Source organism: Myotis nattereri, assembly GCF_964212035.1.
Source record: "Myotis nattereri genome assembly, chromosome: 10".
NCBI lineage: Eukaryota > Metazoa > Chordata > Mammalia > Chiroptera > Vespertilionidae > Myotis > Myotis nattereri.
In genome coordinates this window covers 27,372,952-27,396,259 of record NC_138085.1, presented here as the reverse complement: position 1 = coordinate 27,396,259, position 23,308 = coordinate 27,372,952, and the positions used below count along the sequence as shown (strand labels likewise).

Here is a 23,308-nt window from a genome sequence, read left to right as displayed (position 1 = left end):
AGAAACACCCCTAATCCCATCACCCAGGGATAAATGTTTTGACTAGTTCTCTTCTAGTCCTCATCACTGTGAGTAGGTTCTGAAGCTGGCTCAGGATTCTATAGAGAAAGCTAAGAGGAGGCAGCAGAGGACGGGCAGGAGGATGTGGGAAGAAGCAATCAGGTGCGTGCTAGGACAGCTGCTATCTCTACCTGAGCTTACGCACACGATTAACATGGACACAAGTTAGTTTCTTAATAAGTATTTCTAGGGAGAAAATGCCACCGTTTTTGAAAACGTTAACTTACTTCTTCCCAATCTTATGTGCTAAGTCCACAGTAGGTTTTACAACTATTTCAAAAAGAGATGGGATTTTCTTGAAATCATCAGAGAGATCTGTCTGAAAGTCATCTTCAGGATCAGAAAAGGGAAAGTGCTCTGCTGGGGTTGGCAGGAGCCCCACTCCTGGAGGTGGTTTGGGAAGAGGGGTTATGCCACGCTTCCTAAGTTCCTCTAACTCTCTTTCATCCTCATTTGTGGGGTCCTCTTCAGTGTTCAACACCTGAAAATAATTGGCAAAGATTACCACATGAAAACAAACTATCTTCCTCACATTTAACATTGTATAAAGAGTTCAGTAAATTAGTTCTATTAATAGGAAAATATAACATTAAGCTGCATGGGTCACACACAAACTCATTTTCATAAAGAGAATGAAGTTCAAAGAGGTAAAGGATATTTCTCAAAGTAAATTAGCTTTTTAACAGCAAAACAAGGATGAGAATAAAAGATTCTTAATTCCTAGCCCAATATTCTGCTTTTCTAAAACACTGTATTAATGAAACATGAAATAACAAATCCCTGACTTATGAGCAGTTTTATAAAACACGATTCAAGTCAAATGAATCTGTAGAGAGACTTAACAATCAAGGAACAAAAACATTACTTACTTTGTCCAAAAGTTTCCTCGTTTCTTTTGTCAAATCATCATGTGAAAATTTACACTTGTCTCCTTGGTAACATTTTGCTCCACTATGATAGAACTTGCATGGAAATTCATGTAAATAAAAATATTAAGGAACAGACCAAATAAAATAAAATTCTAATATTTTTAAGCCAAAAAACATAACTGTGCTGAATCAATAAGACTCCATAATTATATACAGTGGGGCCTTGACTTACGAGTGTCCTGACTAATGAGTTTTTTGAGATACCAGCTTTCTCTCGGCTGATTTTTTGCATTGAGTTGACAGAGTAATTTGAGTTAACGAGCTCCTTAACGAACTCCTTAACGAGCTCGGTCTCGGAACGAATTAAACTCGTAAGTCAAGGCCCCACTGTATTATACTGAATTTTCTATAAGCACATCAGATAATTTAAGATGAAATATTTTAGTTATGCTGCAAAATATTCAAAGAATTTAAAATCTCTCTTACTCTATTAAAACTAGAAAACAATTTTAAAAGAAATATAATGGTTATAGTATTTATAATGTTTATGCAAGCCCTGTTACTTTCCACAATAAAGTATTATGCAGAGCAAATACATTTTATAGCAAGAACTCATACCTATGAAGAATAATGGGCTTGATATGTCAAGTTAAAGTTCACCCAACAATGAGAGCTACAGGCTAGCCTGACTTAAAGGGCAGTCACCTAAGGTTTTGGAGACAAAATTCTAAAAAAAATATTAACTCCTGAAGTATGGTGAAAAATATATCATTTTCACATGGCATATGTTCAGAGAGAATTCCTGGATGGTTTTAGGAAATGTATTACTATAATCATCACACTGATAAGTTCAAAAGAAAAAATTACACGATTATCTTAGCAAGTGCAAATGGCGACTAATACAATTCAGAGTCCTCATTTGATTTAAAAAACTCTTAGTAAAGTAAGAATACACTTAACTTGATTTTTAAAAGAATCTATCTTAAAACCATAGCCACAAGCTAAAGCAAAAGGACATTATCATTAAAATTGTGTACTATGTCTGCCATAATCATCACTATTTAACATTATTCTGGACATGTAGCCAATACAATTAAAACAGGAGATATAAATTATCATATTTACAGATGGTATGACTGTGGGGAAAACTGTAAGGATAGACTGAAAGCATTTAGAAACAGAGAAATAAGGTGTCTGGTTTCTAAAGAAATATGTTAGATCTGAAAAAATGTTTTCTTTTTTTAAAATATATTTTTATTAAAGGGAGAGGGAGAGGGAGAGAGGGAGGGAGGGAGGGAGGGAGGGGGGGGGAGAGGGAGAGAGGGAGAGAGAGAAACATCAATGATGAGAGAGAATCACTGACTGACTGCTCCTGCACACACTGTACTGAGGATTGAGCCTGCAACCCAGGCATGTGCCCTGACGGGGAATTGAACCAGCAGCCTCTTGGTTCCTGGGTTGATGCTCAACCATTGAGCCACCTGACCAGGCTGTTTTCTTTTTCTTGAATAAAACATATTTATTAGAACACTTTAATCAGGAAAGGAAGATTGTTTGCCCTACTAATTATTAACCATACTCTTATAGAGGGGTCTGGTCAAATAGTAGTATAGAAGCTGAACTGTGCATACAGGGAAATTTAGGCTCTGGTAAAGGTGCCATTTTAATTCACTGAAGATGAGACAATGAGTTAACGATTTGGAAAAAATTAGGTCCTTAATGCACATCATATATCAAAATAGAATCCATATGAAGTAAATGCTAAAGATACAACCTTCACAATCATAGCTCAATCACATTTTTAGAAAAATTATGTTTAAATGTATACATCTATCCATTCACAAATGCATACATCCAGTTTTAGAAAAAAATCCAAGACTTTATGTCATATTGTTAGCATAATTATTCCTGAAGAATTAGATTATTTGGAATTTTTTAAAAAGTTAACTTGAAAATTATCAAACATATACCAAAGGAAAGCAAATAATACAATTAGCTCCCTCAGACTGCCCGTGTAAGTTCAATTTCATCACCTGGTAATTTTGTGAGATCTATGCCACCCCTATACTCTCCTCAGACCTCTCCATCAAAAAACACTGGAGTATTCAAAGCATATTCCAAACACATATAATCTGTGGATATTTCCATGTTTATGTCAAACAGATAAGGAATATTTTTCTTAATAATCACAACCTATCATTAATATGAAAAATTAATACTTTAATTTTATCTACTACCCTGTCAATATACAAATATTTTAGACTGTTTCAAAAAAAGCTCTTTTTATAATTGCTTTGTTTAGATTAAGATCCAAACATGGTCCACAAATTGCATCTGGTTAACATATATCTCAAGTTCTTTAATTGATCTATAGCAGTTCCCCTCCCCTTTTATTTTTATACTAGAGGCTCGGTGCATGAAATTCATGCACTGGGTGGAGGGGTCCCTCAGCCCAGCCTGATCCCTTTCACAGTCCGGGAGCCCTCAGGGGTGGGAGGTGATCCAGCGATCAGGGGAAGGCTACGCCCCCATCACAACTCTGCTGTTGCCACTGCTGGCAGTGCAAGCCTCGGCCAGCCCTGGTTACCTGTGCCTCGGGCTGGCCCTGGGTAGCTGGGCAGCCACGATCTGAGGCTTGCTTGTGCCTCAGGCCAGCCCTGAGTGGTGGGGTTGAGGGGACTGGGCGTCGCCATCTTTGAGGGCGTGGCAGTCAATTAGCATATTCCCTCCTTATTGGCTGTGGGTGCCACCATCTTTGAGGGCGTGGCAGTCAATTAACATATTCCCTCCTAATTGGCTGAGGGCACTGCCATCTTTGCGATGGTGTGAGGGTCAATTAGCATATTTCCTCTTTATTAGATAGGATAATTTATTTGTTAATTTTAATATTTGTCATTGATGTTAAAATAAGTACTCCCGATTGCATCAAGAGGCATTTAATGTCCAGCTGTTTCTTTTTAATGTTAAGGCTGATGGGTTGGAGCAGGTGTTGTCAGTCCCATTCATCAATTACAAAACTTCTCATCAACTTTTCATCTAATGGTTTTAATAGCCATCAGTAATCATTGCCCAAATCTATTAATTCACCAAAATATGCAAAATGGTAGGATCTATGTCAGGGTGAAGTCGTGTGTAATTGTGCCAACACAGCCCTGCTCTTCTCCACAAGGGTGGCCCCATTTCGAATTCCTGCCAACAAAGTCTGAGGGTGTCTATTTTATCACAGCCTTGCTAACAATCTTTGCTGTCCCTTTTTGAGGGTGGGGGGAGGAAGGATTTTTGCAAATCCGGTAACTGCAAATGGTATCTTGGGCATAGATAAATTGCATTTCTCCTACTATGAACTAGAGGTCCAGTGCATGAAATTCGTGCACAGGTATGGTCCTTAGTGGCTGCTGGCTGGGGCCTCCCTTCTTTCCACGCCCCCCCCCTGGTGGTTAGCACATGTCACAGCGAGTGATCCAACTCCCAGTTTCCCAGTCGAACTCCTGAGGGGACACTTGGCATATTAGCCTTTTATATAGATAGGATTGAGCATCTTTTCATGTTTTGGATCATTTGCATTTCTCTCTATGAATTATCTGTATGTCTTAGCCCATTTTTCTTCTCAATTTTTAGAAGCTCATATATCAAACTTTTTGTGATATAAGATGCAAACAACTTTTCCCATTTTATTATTTATCTTTTACTTTGCTTATGTCAGATATTTGTATGTAAAATTAAAAATTTTTATACTGTCAATTTTTCAGTCTTTTCTCTCATTGCTTCTGGATTTTAAGTCATACTTCTGTTCTGGAGTATAAAGGAACCCATCCACACACTCCTCTGGTATTTGTATGACTTTATCTTTACATTTAGATCAATGATATCAGGAATTTTTTACTTTCTTCTTTTACATTATTTTTGAACTAAACAAGACTATTTTAAATTGTATCTGGAAAAATAAACATGAGAATCTACCAAATATCAAGTGTACTGATGAGGCAGAAATAATCTCATCAAAGCAGCAGAGATAGGAAGACGAACAGACCATGGGGCCAAACAGAAACTCTAGAACAAAACCATACACATAACATTTCATCATAATAAAGATGGAGTTTCAGTTTGAGGGAGAAAGGCTCCATTAGTCATCAAAGGCAGTGAAAAACCAGCTTCTCTCTCTCTTGCACGCTCTCTCTCTATACACACACACACACACACACACACACACACACATATATATTTTAAACTATAAACATATAGTGAAATACCAATTTGAATGGGGGCAGGTGTACAATTTAGATGTATAGATTTCTAAAGAAAGAACTGAGGAAGAATATACAGTGATAATTAGGGGTAAGATTTGATGAGACTCTGATTTTATAATGTTTAACAATGATAATTTATTACTTATGAACCTAAGTAAAAATAATAAAGTCATAACATAAATACAGGGTATCCCCAAAAATGTAGACACACACTCTGAATAATTATAAAGACAGTATTTATTAAAATACATTTCATTTTCAAAATTGAGCTATCAGCTGTTAAAGCATGTATACATTTTTTAGGGACACCCTGTATTTTGCCAACTCTTTCAGGAACCCATGCTATTGAAATACATATAAGTGTATATTAAATACAAAGTACCTTTATTTCACAGATTTTTCTCCACAGGGATGTTATTTATTTCATTTCCCTAAAGAAAAAAACTCAGTTTGCCCTTCTAAAGTACAAAGGCTAACTAGACTTAGTTTGTGTAATGTGTTGTTTTAAATTTAAAATCAAACTAAGCTTTCTAGGTTGTACTTAGGATTTTTCAAACCCTCAATGATTTTTTCAAACCTCAATATTTTGGCTAACATATTCTCAGTAAAGGATATTATGCATGTAAATGCAGTTCTCCCCTTTCGTACAATATCCTTGTAAATAAAATCTGCAGATCTCTTTCCTCTTCTCCAACTCTGCATCATGATCAAATTTACATTGATCTCCCTGTTCCAAAAAGAAAAGAAAGGAGGAAACAAAGAGAAAAAAAGAAACAACTGAATTGAATTTTCTCCATGGCATTTCACAGTGGAACTATGGTTATATCTTGTCTTTAAATAATGAGCTAATAATTCAAACAATTCCTTAAGAGTTTTTGCCCAAGATGGTGGGTGTGGCTACTAGTATGTGCAAAGGCAGCACAGTGCAGGCTCAGGGGCATCTGCCCAATCACCATGTCTAGCTGAGCTACTATGGGGACTAATTTAACCATCTGGTGTAGCCGTGTTTACAATGGGTCAGTAATAGTAACCACTTTCTAGGGTTACTATAAAGATTCAAACATTTAATATTAGTAATCCACTTTGAACAGGACTTGCCACACAGTCAGCAGTGTGTTTATTAAATAAAATCTAATTTCAACAAATTACATCAATATCCCAAAATATAATTAAATGAGTTCTGATGTATAGTATTTCCATTAGATACATTGTGAAGAACCAGTTTTATTACAACTAAATGAGAAATGAAAAAAAACAAAAACAAACCCAAAAAGGTTTAAATTTTAAAGAGCATTTTGGAAGTGAAATGATTTATGATACCCCTGTGAATTTACCTTAATACATCTCCCTTCCAGAAAGTATTTACAGATTTGTTTTCCTTTGTGTTCCACTGTGTGCTGATTAATAAATTCCTGAGTCATCACCTTCCATTTTTTCCCTGGTTTATTATACTGCAAGAAAAATTTTTTATTTAAGTGCAACATATATTAAATAGATATTAAAATGTACAGTCAAATGAATCTGGAATGCAGTTCAAATTCATTATTAAAAGTGGGCAAGATGGGACATTCTGAGGTTACTCATTTATTTGGAGAGAGATATGCTTCTAGTGAACAGCGTATGCTACTAGTGGTTGCAAAGAACCCTATTTCTATTTTAAAGCATAAAATTTTAAAGCATAAAATTATGAAAAGCTTGAAAATTAACAATAATACCCCATTTTGGCAAAGAAACAATAAAATATAGTGTTGATAGGTATGTTATAAAAGACTTAAAATTTCCATATTGTTTGACACAGAATTTGTACTTTATAGGATTATTCTAAAGGAATTATCAGGAAGGCACACAAAGATTTATTCATAAATATAACAACGGCAGAATTACTTACATAGTAAAAAAAAAAATATATAAAAACCACCACACCAAACAAACAAAAACCCTAGAAACATTCTACACATCCAAAATGAATCCCAATTTTATAATAAAAATAAAAAACAAAAAAATATACCCCCACATTGAATAGTGTATGTCTCTAGATGATTCTCTTAAAAATTAGATTATTTTGTACTTTCTTTAGAGAAAAAAATCCTCAGTGAGGATGTATTACCTTTAATTTATAAATTTTAAAAAATTAAAGAAAAAAGTGTATGATGGCAAATCTCACAGCCCTATGTTTTCCTTTGTTCTCCTCAGGTGCCAACTTGACTTCTGTGCGTATAGGAGGACTGAGTCACGACAGGGGATGGGGCTTGGCCGTGCTAAGGACTGCCATTCACGTGGCCATGAAGCAGCACTGTTCTCTGAGCGCCCCTCATGTGTGTGCCTGGCGCACCGTAGAAGTGCAGTGACTATTTGCTCTCCTGATATGATTCCAGTTTCCCTTTTCCCTCAATTTACTAGAAGACAGAGAACAATATTGCACAATCTACTGAAATAGGAAATTGCCTCAAAGCAAACACTTTGAGCAACAGATGGCCAGATTTACACCTGATCCTCAATGCTCAGGGCAGAAGTATCCATTTTACTCTAAGAATTCTTTTAAAAAGCACAATACCAAGAAAACATAATCCTTGAGGTTCTTTTTAAAAATATAAGTATACCTAAATTGCCCCAGGAGAGAATAAAATTGTGTATATTTTACTCTTACATATCACTGAAAATATCTTAAATCTACGTAAATTTGACTTACAAACATTTTCTATTTCTGGCTCACTTAGAAAAAGTAAATATAAATGACCAGCTCACATATGCCATCTGTATAAAGAATTGTGGCTATAATGAAATAGACAGCTGAAGAGAATTCATTATGCAAAGCCAGTGAGCCAACCTGAGAAATATACTCTGAAATTAAACAGTAAAAATATCTAGTGATTATCATCAAAGAACCCCCTAAAAATGCACCAAGTAGTACTTAGGCTTTAATAATTTAACACTGTATGTACTCTCATTTTGTCTCTTTCTGTCAGTCTATGTTGCTTTCTAATGATGTGCCTCGGTGTTTTAATAGAGGATTGTAGTTTTTGTTTTGTTTTCCAGTTTAGTTCTGCTTAAATGAGTAGAATATATCTCAGTATACATAACTATGAGAACTCTAACTATAATCAAGGTATTCTAGAAAACCTAAGCAACTTTAACAAATACAATTTTAGAACAAAATCAAGTGCCCAGAAGATCTGATCTTTTAAGTTTGATCCTACAGAAGGACCACAAATGTCCTCTTATTAAGTAAAAGCTGAAAGGACGGCAGAAGTCACCGGTTTATCACCCTCACTGGACAGATTATGACAACTGCAGATTAGAGAAGTTAGTGATTTACCAAAAGTCACATGGCACAGTAGCAGCTCTGCAGTAACTCATACATCTCTTAAGAAAACACAAACTTAAGAAAGAGGGAGAGATGGGAAGGGTGAAGGGAGAGAAGAAAACCCAACCCACTACTGGGTCTTCTAAATTTACTCTAAAGCATGTATTATATTGGTACAACAAACAAAAGCATAAAAGATTTTTAAAAGTATATGAGGAAGGGGAAATGGAAGGATCTACCAGGAAAAGAACACATATTTATAGAAAATTTAATAGCTACCATAAAGACTAAACTATTTAAAGAATTTTATGGCCAACAGAATAAATAATAAGTCTTTAAAATCCAGGAAAAGTTTGCTTGTTCTGTACCCTTGAGTTTTCAAGAAATTAGTGTAGATGTGCAGGTATTCCCGAACTTATCTGGCCTCTGGGGCTCTTATACTTCCTCAAAAGACTAGGATGGAAGTGGATCTATGCCAGCCACTCAGCATGTCCACCCAACCCTGGATGGGTCTGAACATAAGCACTCTCACCCTTGTTTCCAAGATCACAAAAAGAAATCTCTCATGACAACCAATAAATGGACAGTCGATGACATATTTTAATCTCGATAAATAAAAAAAGTGTCTAAATCTGATGACTGAAAAAGAATTTATTCTGATTTTCTATTACATGACAAAGCATCTTTTAGTTGTAGGCCAGATCTGTAAACATCTAAAATGTTAGCTTGAAGGGGCCCTTACAGTTAATTTAATACTGTATGTATTCTCATTTTAGCAAACTGAAGCTCACAGAGACAGGCAGAAACTTGCTTGAAGCCATGCTTTCTTGGAAGCTATTTTCCCCCAGGTATAGGGTAGGTAATGCATGTAAAAGAAGGCTTACTTAGAAAGTATTCATACTAATTTGGTCTAGGGAGTGCAGCACATTCTGGAGGTCAACTGGTACAGAAGATGGACAGGCAGGTTAGAATCACCCAAAAAGATTTTTAACAGTCTATAATGTTCAAAGTTATTACTATTCCACAGAACATGAACAGGCTTATTTGTGCCTAATCTGCGCAGAGCCCTTAATATGTCAATGATGACTGAGAATCCTAAGGGAAGAGTGGTATGTGTAGAGTTTCACAAATTTATCTGGGCCTCAACTTCCTTTTTTAGGTCACACTTACTAACATTTCCCTAAGTAGTATCTTAAGGAGTACATATTAAGAAATCTTTACCCATTATCTTTAAGCCCAGAGATCAGAAAACCAAGCATTTTAAATTACAATCGATTGCTATCCCCTTGCTCTCAACTAAGGTTGCAGCTTTATAACCCACCCTTATCTGTGAATTCAGTCAGACCTCACTGCATCTGTGGGCAGAATACAGACTATAGAAAGAAGCTACACAGTTGAAATGTACACATCTGAGTTCAAGTTAACATATATTTATTTGCTATCTACCATATGGGTAGTTCATAAATTCATCTTTCCAACCATTTATATTTCCTTTTCTTCTCTTTTAATGCTTTCAACTTCAGTTAGCTAATTTACTACTGTCTCTCTTCTTGGCCTGCTACATATTGAGCTATTACCATTTTATTGCCATCTGCATCTGGCAAAGACAACTCCTAGGAAAGAAAAGCCCAACAGAGAACTAACAGAACATGTTTTTGCTTTCCAATATACCACTGTTATTTTGAACTGCTTTCAAACATATCAGTATTATTTCAAAGTCACCTAAATTTGCATCTCTATATTATAATCATGACTAATAAACAATTACTTTTTGGAATTTATTTATATTAATTTGATCTGAACTAAGAACGATTCATTTTACTAGAAAAGTAGCATTAAAATCGAATGCTTTATTTGTAGCCAAATAGGTTAAATGATGGAGAAGCTAATCTCCTCATTATGTATAAACTCAGTACCTCTTGAAAGTCATCCATTCCTGAAAACATACTGGGCCCTTTACTGACTCTTCCCCCACGGTCTTTGCGTTTGATTTTCTTCAGCAAACCTCGTCCACGACCAACATTAAAACTTTTAAGCCTCTGTTCAGTACCTAAAAAAGTTAAAATGTACTTCAAATACTATAGAAAAACAGTACACCTGTCAATATATTAGTTTATTGGAAACAGCTGTTTGTTTGTTTGTTTTTGGTTAATCCTCACCTGAGGATATTTTTTTTCCAGTGCTTTTAGAGAGAGTGGTAGGAAAGGAAGAAAGGAGGGAGGGAGGGAGGGAGGGAAGGTGGGAGAGGGAGAGAGGGAGAGGGAGAGGGAGAGGGAGAGAGAGAGAGAGGGAGAGAGAGAGAGAGGGAGAGAGAGATAGCAACTGACGTGAAAGAGACACATCCCTTGGTTGCCTCCAGCACGTACCCTGGTCAGGGCACGGGATCGAACCTGCAACCCAGATACCTGCCCTTGACCAGGAATCAAACCCAAGACCCTTCAGTGTGTGGCTGATGCTCTAACCCAGGGGTGGGCAAACTTTTTTGACTCGAGGGCCACAATGGGTTCTTAAACTGGACCGGAGGGCCGGAACAAAAGCATGGATGGAGTGTTTGTGTGAACTAATATAAATTCAAAGTAAACATCATTACATAAAAGGGTACGGTCTTTTTTTTTTGAATAGTTTTATTCATTTCAAACGGGCCGGATCCGGCCCGCGGGCCGTAGTTTGCCCACGCCTGCTCTAACCACTAAACTTACCGGCCAGGGCAACACCTTATTTTTTAACAGTCTATAATGTACAGTGCATCTTTCTCCTCTAAATTCAATGAAAAAAATTATTTCAATCTTTACATGTTAAAACTTTCTGGGCATTGCTTCCTATACTTTTATTTTGGTTTTTAATCCTCACCCAAGAATATGTTTTCATTGATTTTTTAGACAGAGAAAGGAAGAGAGAGAAACTTCGATGTGAGAAACATTGGTCAGTTGCCTCCCATACAGGCCCTGACCTGTATGGGATTGAACCCCAACCTTTTTTTATACAGGATGATGCTCCAACAAACTCAACCACCATGCCAGGGCTCTTTTGTTTCTTAAGGGATGTTAACAACATTAAGGAAGACAAGGAACAAGGATGTACATGGATGGAGAAGACAAATCCAGCTTCATTCTTTTCAATTTTCTTTAGAAAAAGCAATTAACAAGGCTTTCAGTTTTTCAGAGAATTAAATATTATATTCATCTCTATGGAAGACACTGTAGGTATTAGTGGTTAATTTATAGTGAATTGAGTTTCTTTTGATAATTTTGAGTACATAGCACATATATTTCCAAGTAAAACGTATATCTGTCTTTTACTTTTTAAAAAAATATATTTTTTTTATTGATTTCAGAGAGGAAGGGAGAGGGAGAGAGAGATAGAAACATCAATGATGAGAGAGAATCACTGAGCGATGACCTCCTACACACCCCACACTAGGGATTGAGCCCACAACCTGGGCATATGCCCTGACCTGGATTCGAATTGTGACCTCCTGGTTCATAGGTTGACACTCAACCACTGAGCCACGCCAGCTGGGCGACTTGTCTTTTACTTTTGAAAAACTTGCTATTTAAAAGCATCTAAAAAGATAGCCAAATAACGAAAGTATTTATTAGGGTAGGAAGTTAAAATACAAAATGATTTCTTATTTTACCAAAGTCATATTGAACTAATACATTTTCTAATGACCTTAAACCTACAAAATAGCCAGTAAATATGCGAATAAAAAGTTTTATCTCATTAAAAGAAATTAAAATTAAAATAACATACCAATTTTCACCTCAAAGAATACTGTGTGTAGGGACTTGGAGAGTTTGGCATTTCACACACTAGCAGGGATCATCACTTTTTTAAACAGGCACATCACTTTTTTGGATATCACCTTGCTATATGAATCAAAAATCTTCAAATGTGTGGCTATGTCTTTTGACTCAATTCTACATTTCAGAATTTATCCTAAGAAATACGTTTGCCAAGGTGTTTTCTGATATATGTATAAATATGCAAGATTAATCACAGAATTTTAAAAAACTGGGTGCAACTTAAATCTAAAACAATTACATCAAACAAACATAACAATTTGTTAGACAAATTATGGTATATTTACTTTTACTAGAATGCAGGCATTTAAAGCTACTTATAACATTAGAAGTTAAGGGGGGGTGGGGAATAAATTACCACAGTATAAATAGTTTTTGTTAAAAATAATTGTCAGAAAAATTCTAAAAGAATGGATAGTAAACCAAAAATGTTCAAGTAATTATCTCTGGAAGTAGGGATTAAAATTATTTTATCTTTGATCTTTGCTGGATTATCTTGTCTACATATAGGAAAAGTTTTCTGCATTTGGCCATATATTCCTTCCATAATCCAGGAGAAAACAAATGTCAAAAATAAATGTATCACTCAGTTCATTAACAGCACAAACAGAAAGCGCCTGATGGAAAACCTCAGCGGGAAGGGATGAAGAGGCCTCCACATTCGGGTATTCCCATGTGGAGTTATCTCCACACCACTGTTGGACTATAATTACAGTAGCAGATGCATAGTCAAATTTCTTTTCCTTAGTTCAGCAAAGCCTAGTTTCATATTTTTCAATTAAATTTTGCTAAGAAATAAAAAAAGCCATTGAAATAACCAAATTTACTTGTCACTAACTGCTTTTCTCAACAACAATTAAAGGATAGATTCACAGAGTTTGGGTGCCCACTGTTTAACCTCAGCCTCATCTTGCTCCAGTTTTCTTGAGTCGAGCACATTGACTGAACATTTCTTAAGCTTGCTTCGACCTTTATGGGGCCCACCATGTCTTTCTATGGTAACTTGCCCTGACCTTCCCAGGGACCATGTGTCTCAATATAGCAGATGAATAGGTGATGACTGTAGAAATTTCTTTAGATTAGGTTATTTCCAATCTTGATATATGTCCATAGTCCTAAGTACACACGCATAGTAAAGGTAACCACATTTTAAAGCCTAACAAAAGAATAGCTTCCCAGCCCTAGCCAGTTTGGCTCTGTGGTTAAGCGTAGGATCGTGGGTTCAATTCCAGTCAAGGGCACATACCTCATTTGCAGGTTCAATTCCTGGCCTGGTTGGGGCGCACTCGGGAGGCAAGCAATCGATGTGTCTCTCTCACATTGATGTTTCTCTCTCTCCCCCTCCACTCCCTTACACTCTTCTCTAAAAAAATCAATGGAAAAAATATTCTCAGGTGAGGATAAACAAAGAAAGAATAGCTTCCCAGAACTCTGTCTTTACTGGTCTAAAGTATATATGTACTTAGAGCATCAGAGAGAATGGAAAAAGGTAGGTTATTTTTTATTAGTAGTATATTTCAGGGAAAAATATAAGAGGAAAATTGTTTTATACTTTTACATACTTTTAAAATATTAGGGTATCTTTATAATTCAAATATTAAGATTTCATACAGATTGAAATATTTATAGATTTTTGTCCTCAAGGACTACAAAATAAACAAAAATGAATAAACTGATCTTGAAAAGGGGCTAAGAACTGTAAGATTTTACTCCATCACTACCCATTTTAATAAGGTTCTTATATTCAAAAACAGATTGACAATTTAAAACTTACCTTGCTGAATTCCTTTCATTCTTTGTTTTTTCCCTGGTTCTTTAAAAAATGATGATCCTAAAGCAATACTGGAGGGTTCTTTAGCTTGTCTGTAATGTTTGAGCTGACTGTCAAAATCTTCTTCTGTTTCCTGACTGTAGTTACCGAAGTTGTCATCACTGTAGTTACCGAGGTTGTCATCACTGTAGGTACTGTACTCACCATATTCTTTACTTTTAAATTTTTTGTTATATTGACTCCTCCTTGATGTCACGTAGCTTCCTGATATGTGCCCATGCTAAGTGGAAACGGACAACCCACTGTTAGGATTTTTCAGTTACATACAGGAATTGAGAGTACCATAAGGCCTCTTTTCTCCCCCCGAAAGTTGGAAGAAAGGAGATAGTTATTAGTTCTGCCCTTTGATTAGTACTGATCTAGGACACCATTTGAAAATAAGTTAAAAAGTAAATGCTACTCTGATATCATTAAATTTCATAATGTTCAAAGATCCTTGCTGGGATGTTTTATTCACTTTTTGCTTTCCATGTCCCATGTCTCAACATTTGTACATACAGGATACTTATGTGAATTCCTGTCAACATGAATTCCTTCTCCAAAAAACAGAAAAAGTCTTTTTGAAAATAAGGAAAGGATAGTAAAATAGCTTGGGGGAGGGGTAGAAAAACATATATATTGTTCTAACGTTGAAAAGTTCCAAAATTACATGTTTAAGCATATTATATTTAATAAAAAATGATATGTTTAGACATTTTTCTAAGAAAATATTTGTATCTGAGGTCTAATATTGAAAAATAGATAATTTCCCTAGAAATAAAAGATATCTAATAAACTATTCATTAAGAATTATTTATGACAATATACTTTATTAACTTTACTGCTTCTTTACTAAAGCATGTGAAAACAACACACTTTTTAGTCCTAGAAATTTATTTAATGACAGTATTCAGGCCTATCTCTATTCACTTTATTAGGTCTATCATATCTTCTGTCAATTTTTTTATTATAAGAAAGCAAAAAAGATTGTAATTACAACTTGAGAATCCAGACAAACCCAGTTTATACATTTTAACTGTGATATAAAAATACTGCCCCTGTCAGAATACCAACATGCGACTATGAGTTTTTAATAAAATGCAGCGAAATATTAAGTTCTTTTCAGTAATTAGAAATTAGAGAAAATATGTAATTAACACAATCAATAAAATCAATTAGCTCATAAATTTCAAATACTGAAGACATTGTATTAGATTTTTCATTTGTTTTAAGCAGTATTTTTAAAATTTATAAACTATTCTCAAGTCTAGCACTTCAGAAATTCAGAAAAGAAATCAAAATGGTAGTCAAAAGGCATAGTTTCTGATTTTTTTTAAGCCAATGAAACAAAACAGAAAATAATTGTTTAAATTAAGTTAATTAGTTGAATGGTATCTACTTTTTAAAATAAAAATATAGTAACACTGCCTCAATAATATATCCAATGCTTTATGACTAAAAACTACTCTTAATAGGTGAGTAGGAATTTTTCTCTAGAGATTAAATGTTTATCATAAAAGCTTTTAAGTCTTAATTTAATTCAATTCTCTGATTTGTCATGGCCTTCACAAAAATAATCTTCATACTCCTAGTTTTTAAAAGAATTATCCCTAGCTTTCACTTTATCTTCTCCCTAGTTTTCACAATGGCAAACATCCTGTCTCAGGGCTCCTTTCCCAGTGGAAGTCTCTGGCTCCCTGAGGGTCAGGGCCAGGCTGGCCACAAGCAGCCCCTTTCATGCTCTAGGAAAACGTCTCCTTAGGCTGCACATGTTCATCGTCTGAATGAACAAAACACACCAGCAAGGATCTAGCAAGTGTTTTTCAAAGCCCAACTGAAAAAAAATAAAAGAAATGAGAAAAACTATCAATTCTATCACAGGATACAGTTTCTCTGACCACTGTGCTGGCTGGTTAGTAGGCCATCTACACTGCTAGAATGTCTTGTTTCTGCCAAACGGGAGCTGGCCCCTCGGCAATCTCTGTCAACATGAAAATAAGGGACCAGAAGGCCCTGGACAAAGGTGAGGAAAAGGGAAGGTATATTAAGTCCTCTGGTGTTCATATATATTCTACTTTTGGCCTGTAATTTTGTAGATGTTATATCGTTTTACTTAATTTCTTTGAGTTCTTGAAACAAAAATTCTTGCATCTCTAGGGATATACAATAGTTGATATAATGACAATAACTATATTGTTTAAGAAAATTAGTCGTTTAAAACAAATGTGCTATTGTTTGTACATATAAACTGATCCTGTCCTTCACAGTGGCCCCCAAATAAGTTTATATATATTTAAGATATGTATAAACTTATTATAGTACTTCTGCCACTATTTAAAATATTCTGCATCTCTTCTTTTGGAATTACTTTTAGTGACAGCCTATGAATCAACAGTTTATAAATCTCAATCCGATATTTTCTGAAATAGCAATGCCCATCTTGAGCATTTCTTCATTCATTGGAAGAGTATCCAAATGACTTTTGACTATTTCTAAAAAATAAATCTAACTGCAAGTGGTGAAATTTAGGTACCACATCAATGTTTGCTAAAATAGAACTAATTTAGAAATTCTGTTATTAGTAGTAAAAATAATTCTAATGAATAGTTAGTTGTTCAAATGCTCTGAGAAAAACCAAATTAGGTGAAAGAATATAGCACTTGCAGACAAGCCAGACTGGCAGAAACTGGGCCTCAGAAAGTCTGGGGCTTTTCAGATAGGAGCACACTGATGTGAACACTCTCCAATGCTCCTGAGAGCCCTGATCTTTCTAGCACAAAATAGTTTTTATACTGAAGACTTTGTTGAGACAGTGCAACATATTTAAGATATATATATATTATATATATATATTTATATATATATATATAAAGTTTATTATGATGTCTTAAAATATTTGTTTAAAACACTTCAAATAATTTTTCCATTTAAAGAGGTAGATGTCACAAAATTTGTATGTTGAAGTTCTAACCCCAGTACCTCACAATGTGACTGTATTTGGAGATCAGGCCTTTGAAGTGGTGATAAGGCTGTTAGGATGGGCCCTGATCCACTATGACTGGTGCCCTTATGAGAAGAAATTTAGAGACACAGAGAGACACCAGGGTTGAGTGATGCACAGAGGGATGACCATGTGAGGACACAGTAGCAAGAAGGTGGCCACTGACAAGCCAAGGAGAAAGGCCTAAACAAATCCTTCCCTCTTCCTCAGAGGGAACCACCCTGCCAGCACCTGGATCTTAGACTTCCAGCCCCCAGTCTGAGAGAAAATAAACTTCTGTTGTTTAATCTGCCTGGTCTGTAGTATTTTCTTACGGCAGCCTAAGCACAGCAATTCATGGTGTATTTTAAAGCATATATCTTGTAAAATATCTTTGCAAAAGATCAGAAAGCAAAGAATAAAATTGAAGGTTAATTTTTCCTTTTTTAAGAAGCAATACCTCAAAACCACAATGAATACCATTTCGTACCCATTAGGAAGGCTATTATTAAAAAAAAAAACCCCACAGAAAATAACAAGTTTGACAAGGATGTGCAGAAATCAGAAAACCTCATGTATTGTTGGTGGGAATGTAACACGATGCAGCCTTTGTGGGAGACAGGATGGTGGTTCCTCAGAAAATTAAACACAGAATTAGCATACGATCAGAAACTCCATTCCTATGAGTAGCACCTATGTTCGTAGCAGTATTATTTACAACAAAAAGTCGAAACAATCCAAGCGGCCATCAACAGAGGAATTAATACACAAAGTGTGGTATATGCATGTAATGGAATATTATTCAGCCTTAGAAAGGAATGAAATTCTGACACATGTGTTTGCATCATGGATGAACCATGAAAAATTTGTAAGTTAATAACAAAAAAACAAATATTGTATGAGTCCACCTATATAGGGTACCTAGAGTGGGCAAATTCATAGAGACAGAACAGTGGTTACCAGGAGCTAGGGGGGGAACTAATGAGGTTTTATTGCTTAATTAGAGGCCCAGTGCACAGACTTGTGCACGGGTGGGGTCCCTCGGCCTGGCCTGGAGCTCTCTGACATGCCCCAAGGGGTTTCGGATTGCGAGAGGGTGCAGGCCAGGTTGAGGGACCCTACCCGTGCACGATCAGGGCTGGGGAGAGACCACAGAAGGGCTCCAGGGCATGTCTGGTCCGCCTCACCCATTCCCCATTGGCTGGACCCCAGCAGCAACCTATTGGTCAGAGCATCTGCCCCCGGTGGTCAGTGTGCGTCACAGCTACCAGTTGAATGGTCAAACAGTGCAATGGTCGCTTAGGCTTTTATACATATGTAGATAGAAACACAGTTTCTGTTTGGGATGATGAAAAAGTTCTCAAAATGGATTATTGTGAATATGCTTAACACTACTGAACTGTACATGTTTACATGGTTAAAACTGTAAATTTTATGTTATGTGTATTTTATTACAATAAAAAAAAAAGACAATACCTGAGGAAATGGAATGTCATAATCCCTGTAGAAACCAGTTCTTTTTTTGTGGGAACTTTCTGTATGTCCGACATCTGAATCAAGGCTGTAGTCTGAACTGTCATCACTAGATGGAGAATTATGCTAAAAGAAGGAAAAAACAAATATGTTACTTTGCAAAGAAAAGAATATTTAACTAGTAACTAGATAAGCTTATTTCAGCCAGAGGGGCTAATCAATAGATTACATTAGCCTAGTAGGTTCTAAAGTGTTTATTAAAAATTTCTTGTTCCAACCCTGACTGGTTTGGCTCAGTGGATAGAGCATTGGCCTGCGGACTGAAGGGTCCCGGGTTCGATTCCGGTCAAGGGCATGTACCTTGGTTGCGGGCACATCCCTAGTGGGGGGTGTGCAGGAGGCAGCTGATCAATGTTTTTCTCTCATGGATGTTTCTAACTCTCTGTCCCTCTCCCTTCTGCTCTGTAAAAAATCAATAAAATATATTAAAAAAAAATTTCTTGCTCCAAAGGCCACACCCCAAAAAAATTCTCTAAAATTTTCTGAGGGAAAGCATATCTTCCCCTCATCTCAGGGTTTCATGACAGCATTTTCCTCATCATACTTTTGGCTCAAGGACTTCAAACAGGAAATACTAAATCTCTATGCTCTAAAGAAACCTTAGATATAAGTTAATTTTAAAGGAAATAAAGTTGGTTCCTCGTCACCAAAAATGATTCTAGAACATGCGTAGAGTATGAATTAATTTACTTTTACCTAAAATGGCTTTAGAGTTCTTATTCTATTATATAAGTTCCCTAAAGCTAAAAGATATTAAAACATTCTAAATTATAAAATAAATCCAACCCATAAAACTGAACAAAAGTAAAACAGAAACCACCAGTAATTGATAAAGTGACAAATATCATTCTTCAAGTATAAGTACAAGTTCTAAAAAAAAAAAAAGAAGTCACCAAATCTCCTCCATCTAGTCAAAATAATTATGTTCCCAGGTTGAGCATTCTTTAAAGAATTCCTAAAGGTCTTATCAGTGAAGAACTGCCTCTGTATTTTATCCTTATTGCATTCCCAGTATCTAGACCTAGAGCAAACTCAGTTAAAATTTGGCTGAGTTAATTAAACTCCGATGCTTTTAGAGTAGATCTGTTTTCCTCTACTACATTCTTTTTTTAAAAAAAATGTTTTTATTGATTTCAGAGAGAGGAAGGGAATGGGAGAGAGAGAAACATCAATGATGAGAGAGAATCATGGATCAGCTGCCTCCTGCATGCCCCCTTCTGGGAGTCAAGTCAGCAACCTGGGCATGTGCCCTGACTGGGAATGAACCGTGACCTCCTGGTTCATTGGTCGATGCTCAATCACTGAACCATACTGGCCGGGCTCCTCTACTACATTCTTAAATGCTTTTTAAGGAACACAATCTGTTTTCCTCTACTTTGTTCTCCAAATGTTCTGGGGTTTAGTTTTATGGTGCTGTTAGTTCTGTTTTTATTGACTCAATAAGTGATATGAAGAAACCTTTTTACAATTATGCTATGAAATGTTTCATGCTTAACTACCTAATCTTTGTTGGTAAGGGTTTGAAATAAATATTGTCCATTTAAAAGCCAAATTTGTTCAGTCGCTAACAGAAGTCAGCTCCAGCTCAAAGGAAAACTTTTCACTTAAAGAAGATAACTTAAGAAAGTAATAGCTTAAATGAAGACTGCTTCAGGAAGAACTATCAGAGAATAGAAGTTCTGCTTAAGGGAGAACCTTATGGGCTCACATATATACTAAGAAGTAATCATTAACCTGGAATTAGCAATTGGTCTACATTAAAATAGCTGGAAATGCTATTTAAAATGCTACATTAAAATAGCTGGAATAGAACTGATGCCCTCAACCAGCTTCACTCGGGACTCTGCCATTTGAGAAAAACACCTGTTGCCAGTCTGTTTTCTGGAAGTTCCTTTTACCTTCCCTCTGCTTCATTATACAGTTGCTATTTGTGGTTTAGTCTTATCCATTTGTATTTTTGACATTTGTGGGGATAGCTTGTTACTTCATTTTTTGTAGATATTGTAACTTTTTGGTTTTGACAATATCCTAATTGCTTTGTTTTTATGGGGAAAATTCAGAGTTTCAAAAACTACCTGGGTTCTCTGTCAGCATAGTTTTCCTTTCTACTCCACCCCAACTCACATTATCTATTCAGCGCTCTACTGTTTTCTTGATAGCATCTGTTTATCATGGGTTTACTGCCTCTCGTTCCCTTTTCAAGGTAATCTCTATAAGAACATAGGCCTCTTCACTTGTTACCATAACCCCCAGCACACAACACGGAGACTTCCACAGCAAGCACGTGATGCCTGTAAAAAAATCAATAAATGGATGGACAATGCCAATGCTGCTAATCTGTATCTGCAGAGAATGAAACTTTCATTCCCTAAGCTTCAGCATTCTACAAACTTCCATCAACTAAAAAGATTTATTTTAATTTGCATTAAAAGCTACCTTATTTTTTAAATCTTTAATTCATATAATATTCATGTTAAAAATATATTAATCACATAAAAGATATAATCCATGTTTTATAAGAAAATAAGCAATGATTTATACTTTCTAATTTTCAGTATTTTATATTTCATAAAAATTTACTGAAAATAAAAAGTAGATCCTAACTGACCTTATGTTTCTCACGTTTTCTCCTTTTGGATTTTTTCTTTTCTCTTTCTTTCTTGTGTTTTTTTCTTGATTTTCTGTAGGCTTTCTCATTTTTCTGCTTCTCATCCTCTTCCTGTTCTTGTGTTTCTTCAAATCCTGCATCATCAATTTCACCGTCTTCTAATTCACCATCTTCTCTGTAGAAGACAATGAAAATTTTCAAATGTCCATTCTAAACAAATCTTACAGGAACATTTCCCAAAGAAAACAAGCAGGTGAACAGAATTTAAGTTATATTAAGTTAGATCAGGGTTGGCAAACTTTTTCTGTAAAGGACCAGATAGTAAATATTTTAAAATTGCAGGCAACATATGGTTTCTGTTGCAAAGTTTTCCTGGTATTTTAATAACTCTTCAAAAATGTAAGAACCAGTCTCAGCAGCCAGTTTGCCAACCTCTGATTTAGATTAAGATTATTCTCACAAAATAAATGCAGTACCATCCCAAAGTATTACAATAGTTACCAAATCCACAAAAATACCTAAAATAACTCCAGGAAGGGGTTTTTAACTTAGGGACCTTAGACAGCTAAAAATAGTTTTAAAATAAAAGTGAGAATTAATCTATATTAATTCTTGCCATCAGAATCAACAAGCAAATTGCAACAGGTAGATAAGTAACAAAACCTTTGCCATAAAAGAAGAATAGTAAATTCCTCAACTTGAATTTATAGAAAATATTCAGAGTAATACTATAAATCTAATTCTACTTTCCAAATACTAGTTATCTTTGCTATTATGGAGGCTGAATCCTAGAAACAAACTTTTATATCGATTATGACATTCTCCTAGTTATAGAAGCCAAAATGTTCATTAATAGTATTTTAAGTGCAAATTAACCGACATGGGAAGATAAATACATCATTTTAACATTTAATCCTGCTTCCATAGTTTGAAAAAAAATGCGAACTACTACCAATAGTAGATGCTAGTGCATAGAGACGGATGTCTTTGTGTTACTGAAAGCACATGAGAAGCACCCAAACCATGGCGTATGCATTTAAAAGATACTTTGAAATTCCTAGAAATGTGTGATTTCTAAAATACAAAATGATCATGTCACAGTATTGCTAAAAATCCTCAGTGATGACATGATGGCTCATGATGCTTCAAAACAATCCACTGGGGATAGAAAAGGTATTCTCAACAAGACTGGCCATTAGCTGGAGTTGCTGGACAGTGGTATTTGTATATGAGGGTTCATTCTACTATTATCATGTTAGGATTGACGTCTTCCATGATAAAAAAAAAAGTGTTATCAATGATCTGAGGATGTCAAAACTCGATATTGCCCAAAGGCTCTTTATCACTGAGTCTCTGCTTACTTGGCTACTTTCAATTTCTTCCAAGCCTGAAACATTGCTTTAGAGCAGCGGTTCTCAACCTGTGGGTCGCGACCCCTTTGGGGGTCGAATGACCCTTTCACAGGGGTCACCTAAGACCACCGGGAAACACATATATATTTACATAGTGTTTTTGTGATTAATCACTATGCTTTAATTATGTTCCATTTGTAACAATGAAATTGGGGATCACCACAACATGAGGAACTGTATTAAAGGGTCGCGGCATTAGGAAGGTTGGGAACCACTGCTTTAGAGACTCCCATTGCCCTGCTCCTCTCAACATCCACCCCCTCACTCCTCCACCTGGCCAATTCCAATTCAATCTTTAGGACCCAGTTTAGATATCACTTCCTCCAAGATGTCTCCACTGACTACACAGGTTTAAGTGAGATGCTCCATCCTAAGTATTCCCCCAATAACTCTCATTTCTGAATCACTGCACTCTACACATTATGTTTGAATGAGTTGTTCACTGGTTGGTAGAAGCAGGGTATATGTCTTCCAAAGCTGTAGCTCTAATTTCTAGCATAGTGCATGCTATTTACAGAATAACCAAATATATAACATTCCTAACCCTTGCCATTGTAGAATAGGCCCATGATATTACCCCAAAATGACTGTGAAATCAATGTTATTAGCCCCCAGTTTCTATTATAGAAGCAAAGAGGTATATATCCAATCAGGTGAACTTCAAAATTTCTTGTGAAGAAGA

At 35.7% G+C, this 23,308-nt stretch overlaps 1 protein-coding gene across 2 annotated transcripts in view; it reads right to left on the bottom strand.

The window, feature by feature from the left end:
* Nucleotides 1–23,308, bottom strand: part of ZC3H6 (zinc finger CCCH-type containing 6) — a gene marked incomplete at its 5' end in the record, with an annotated part of 51,724 nt that overhangs the window by 9,656 nt on the left and 18,760 nt on the right. For both annotated transcript variants that reach the window (XM_081101131.1, XM_081101130.1), the window contains 8 exons: nucleotides 288–541; nucleotides 930–1,039; nucleotides 5,792–5,903; nucleotides 6,511–6,627; nucleotides 10,397–10,530; nucleotides 14,058–14,334; nucleotides 18,550–18,672; nucleotides 21,215–21,389. In XM_081101131.1, coding sequence (XP_080957257.1) covers nucleotides 288–541; nucleotides 930–1,039; nucleotides 5,792–5,903; nucleotides 6,511–6,627; nucleotides 10,397–10,530; nucleotides 14,058–14,334; nucleotides 18,550–18,672; nucleotides 21,215–21,389 — 1,302 coding nt within the window. The remainder of the gene's footprint in view (nucleotides 1–287; nucleotides 542–929; nucleotides 1,040–5,791; nucleotides 5,904–6,510; nucleotides 6,628–10,396; nucleotides 10,531–14,057; nucleotides 14,335–18,549; nucleotides 18,673–21,214; nucleotides 21,390–23,308) is intronic.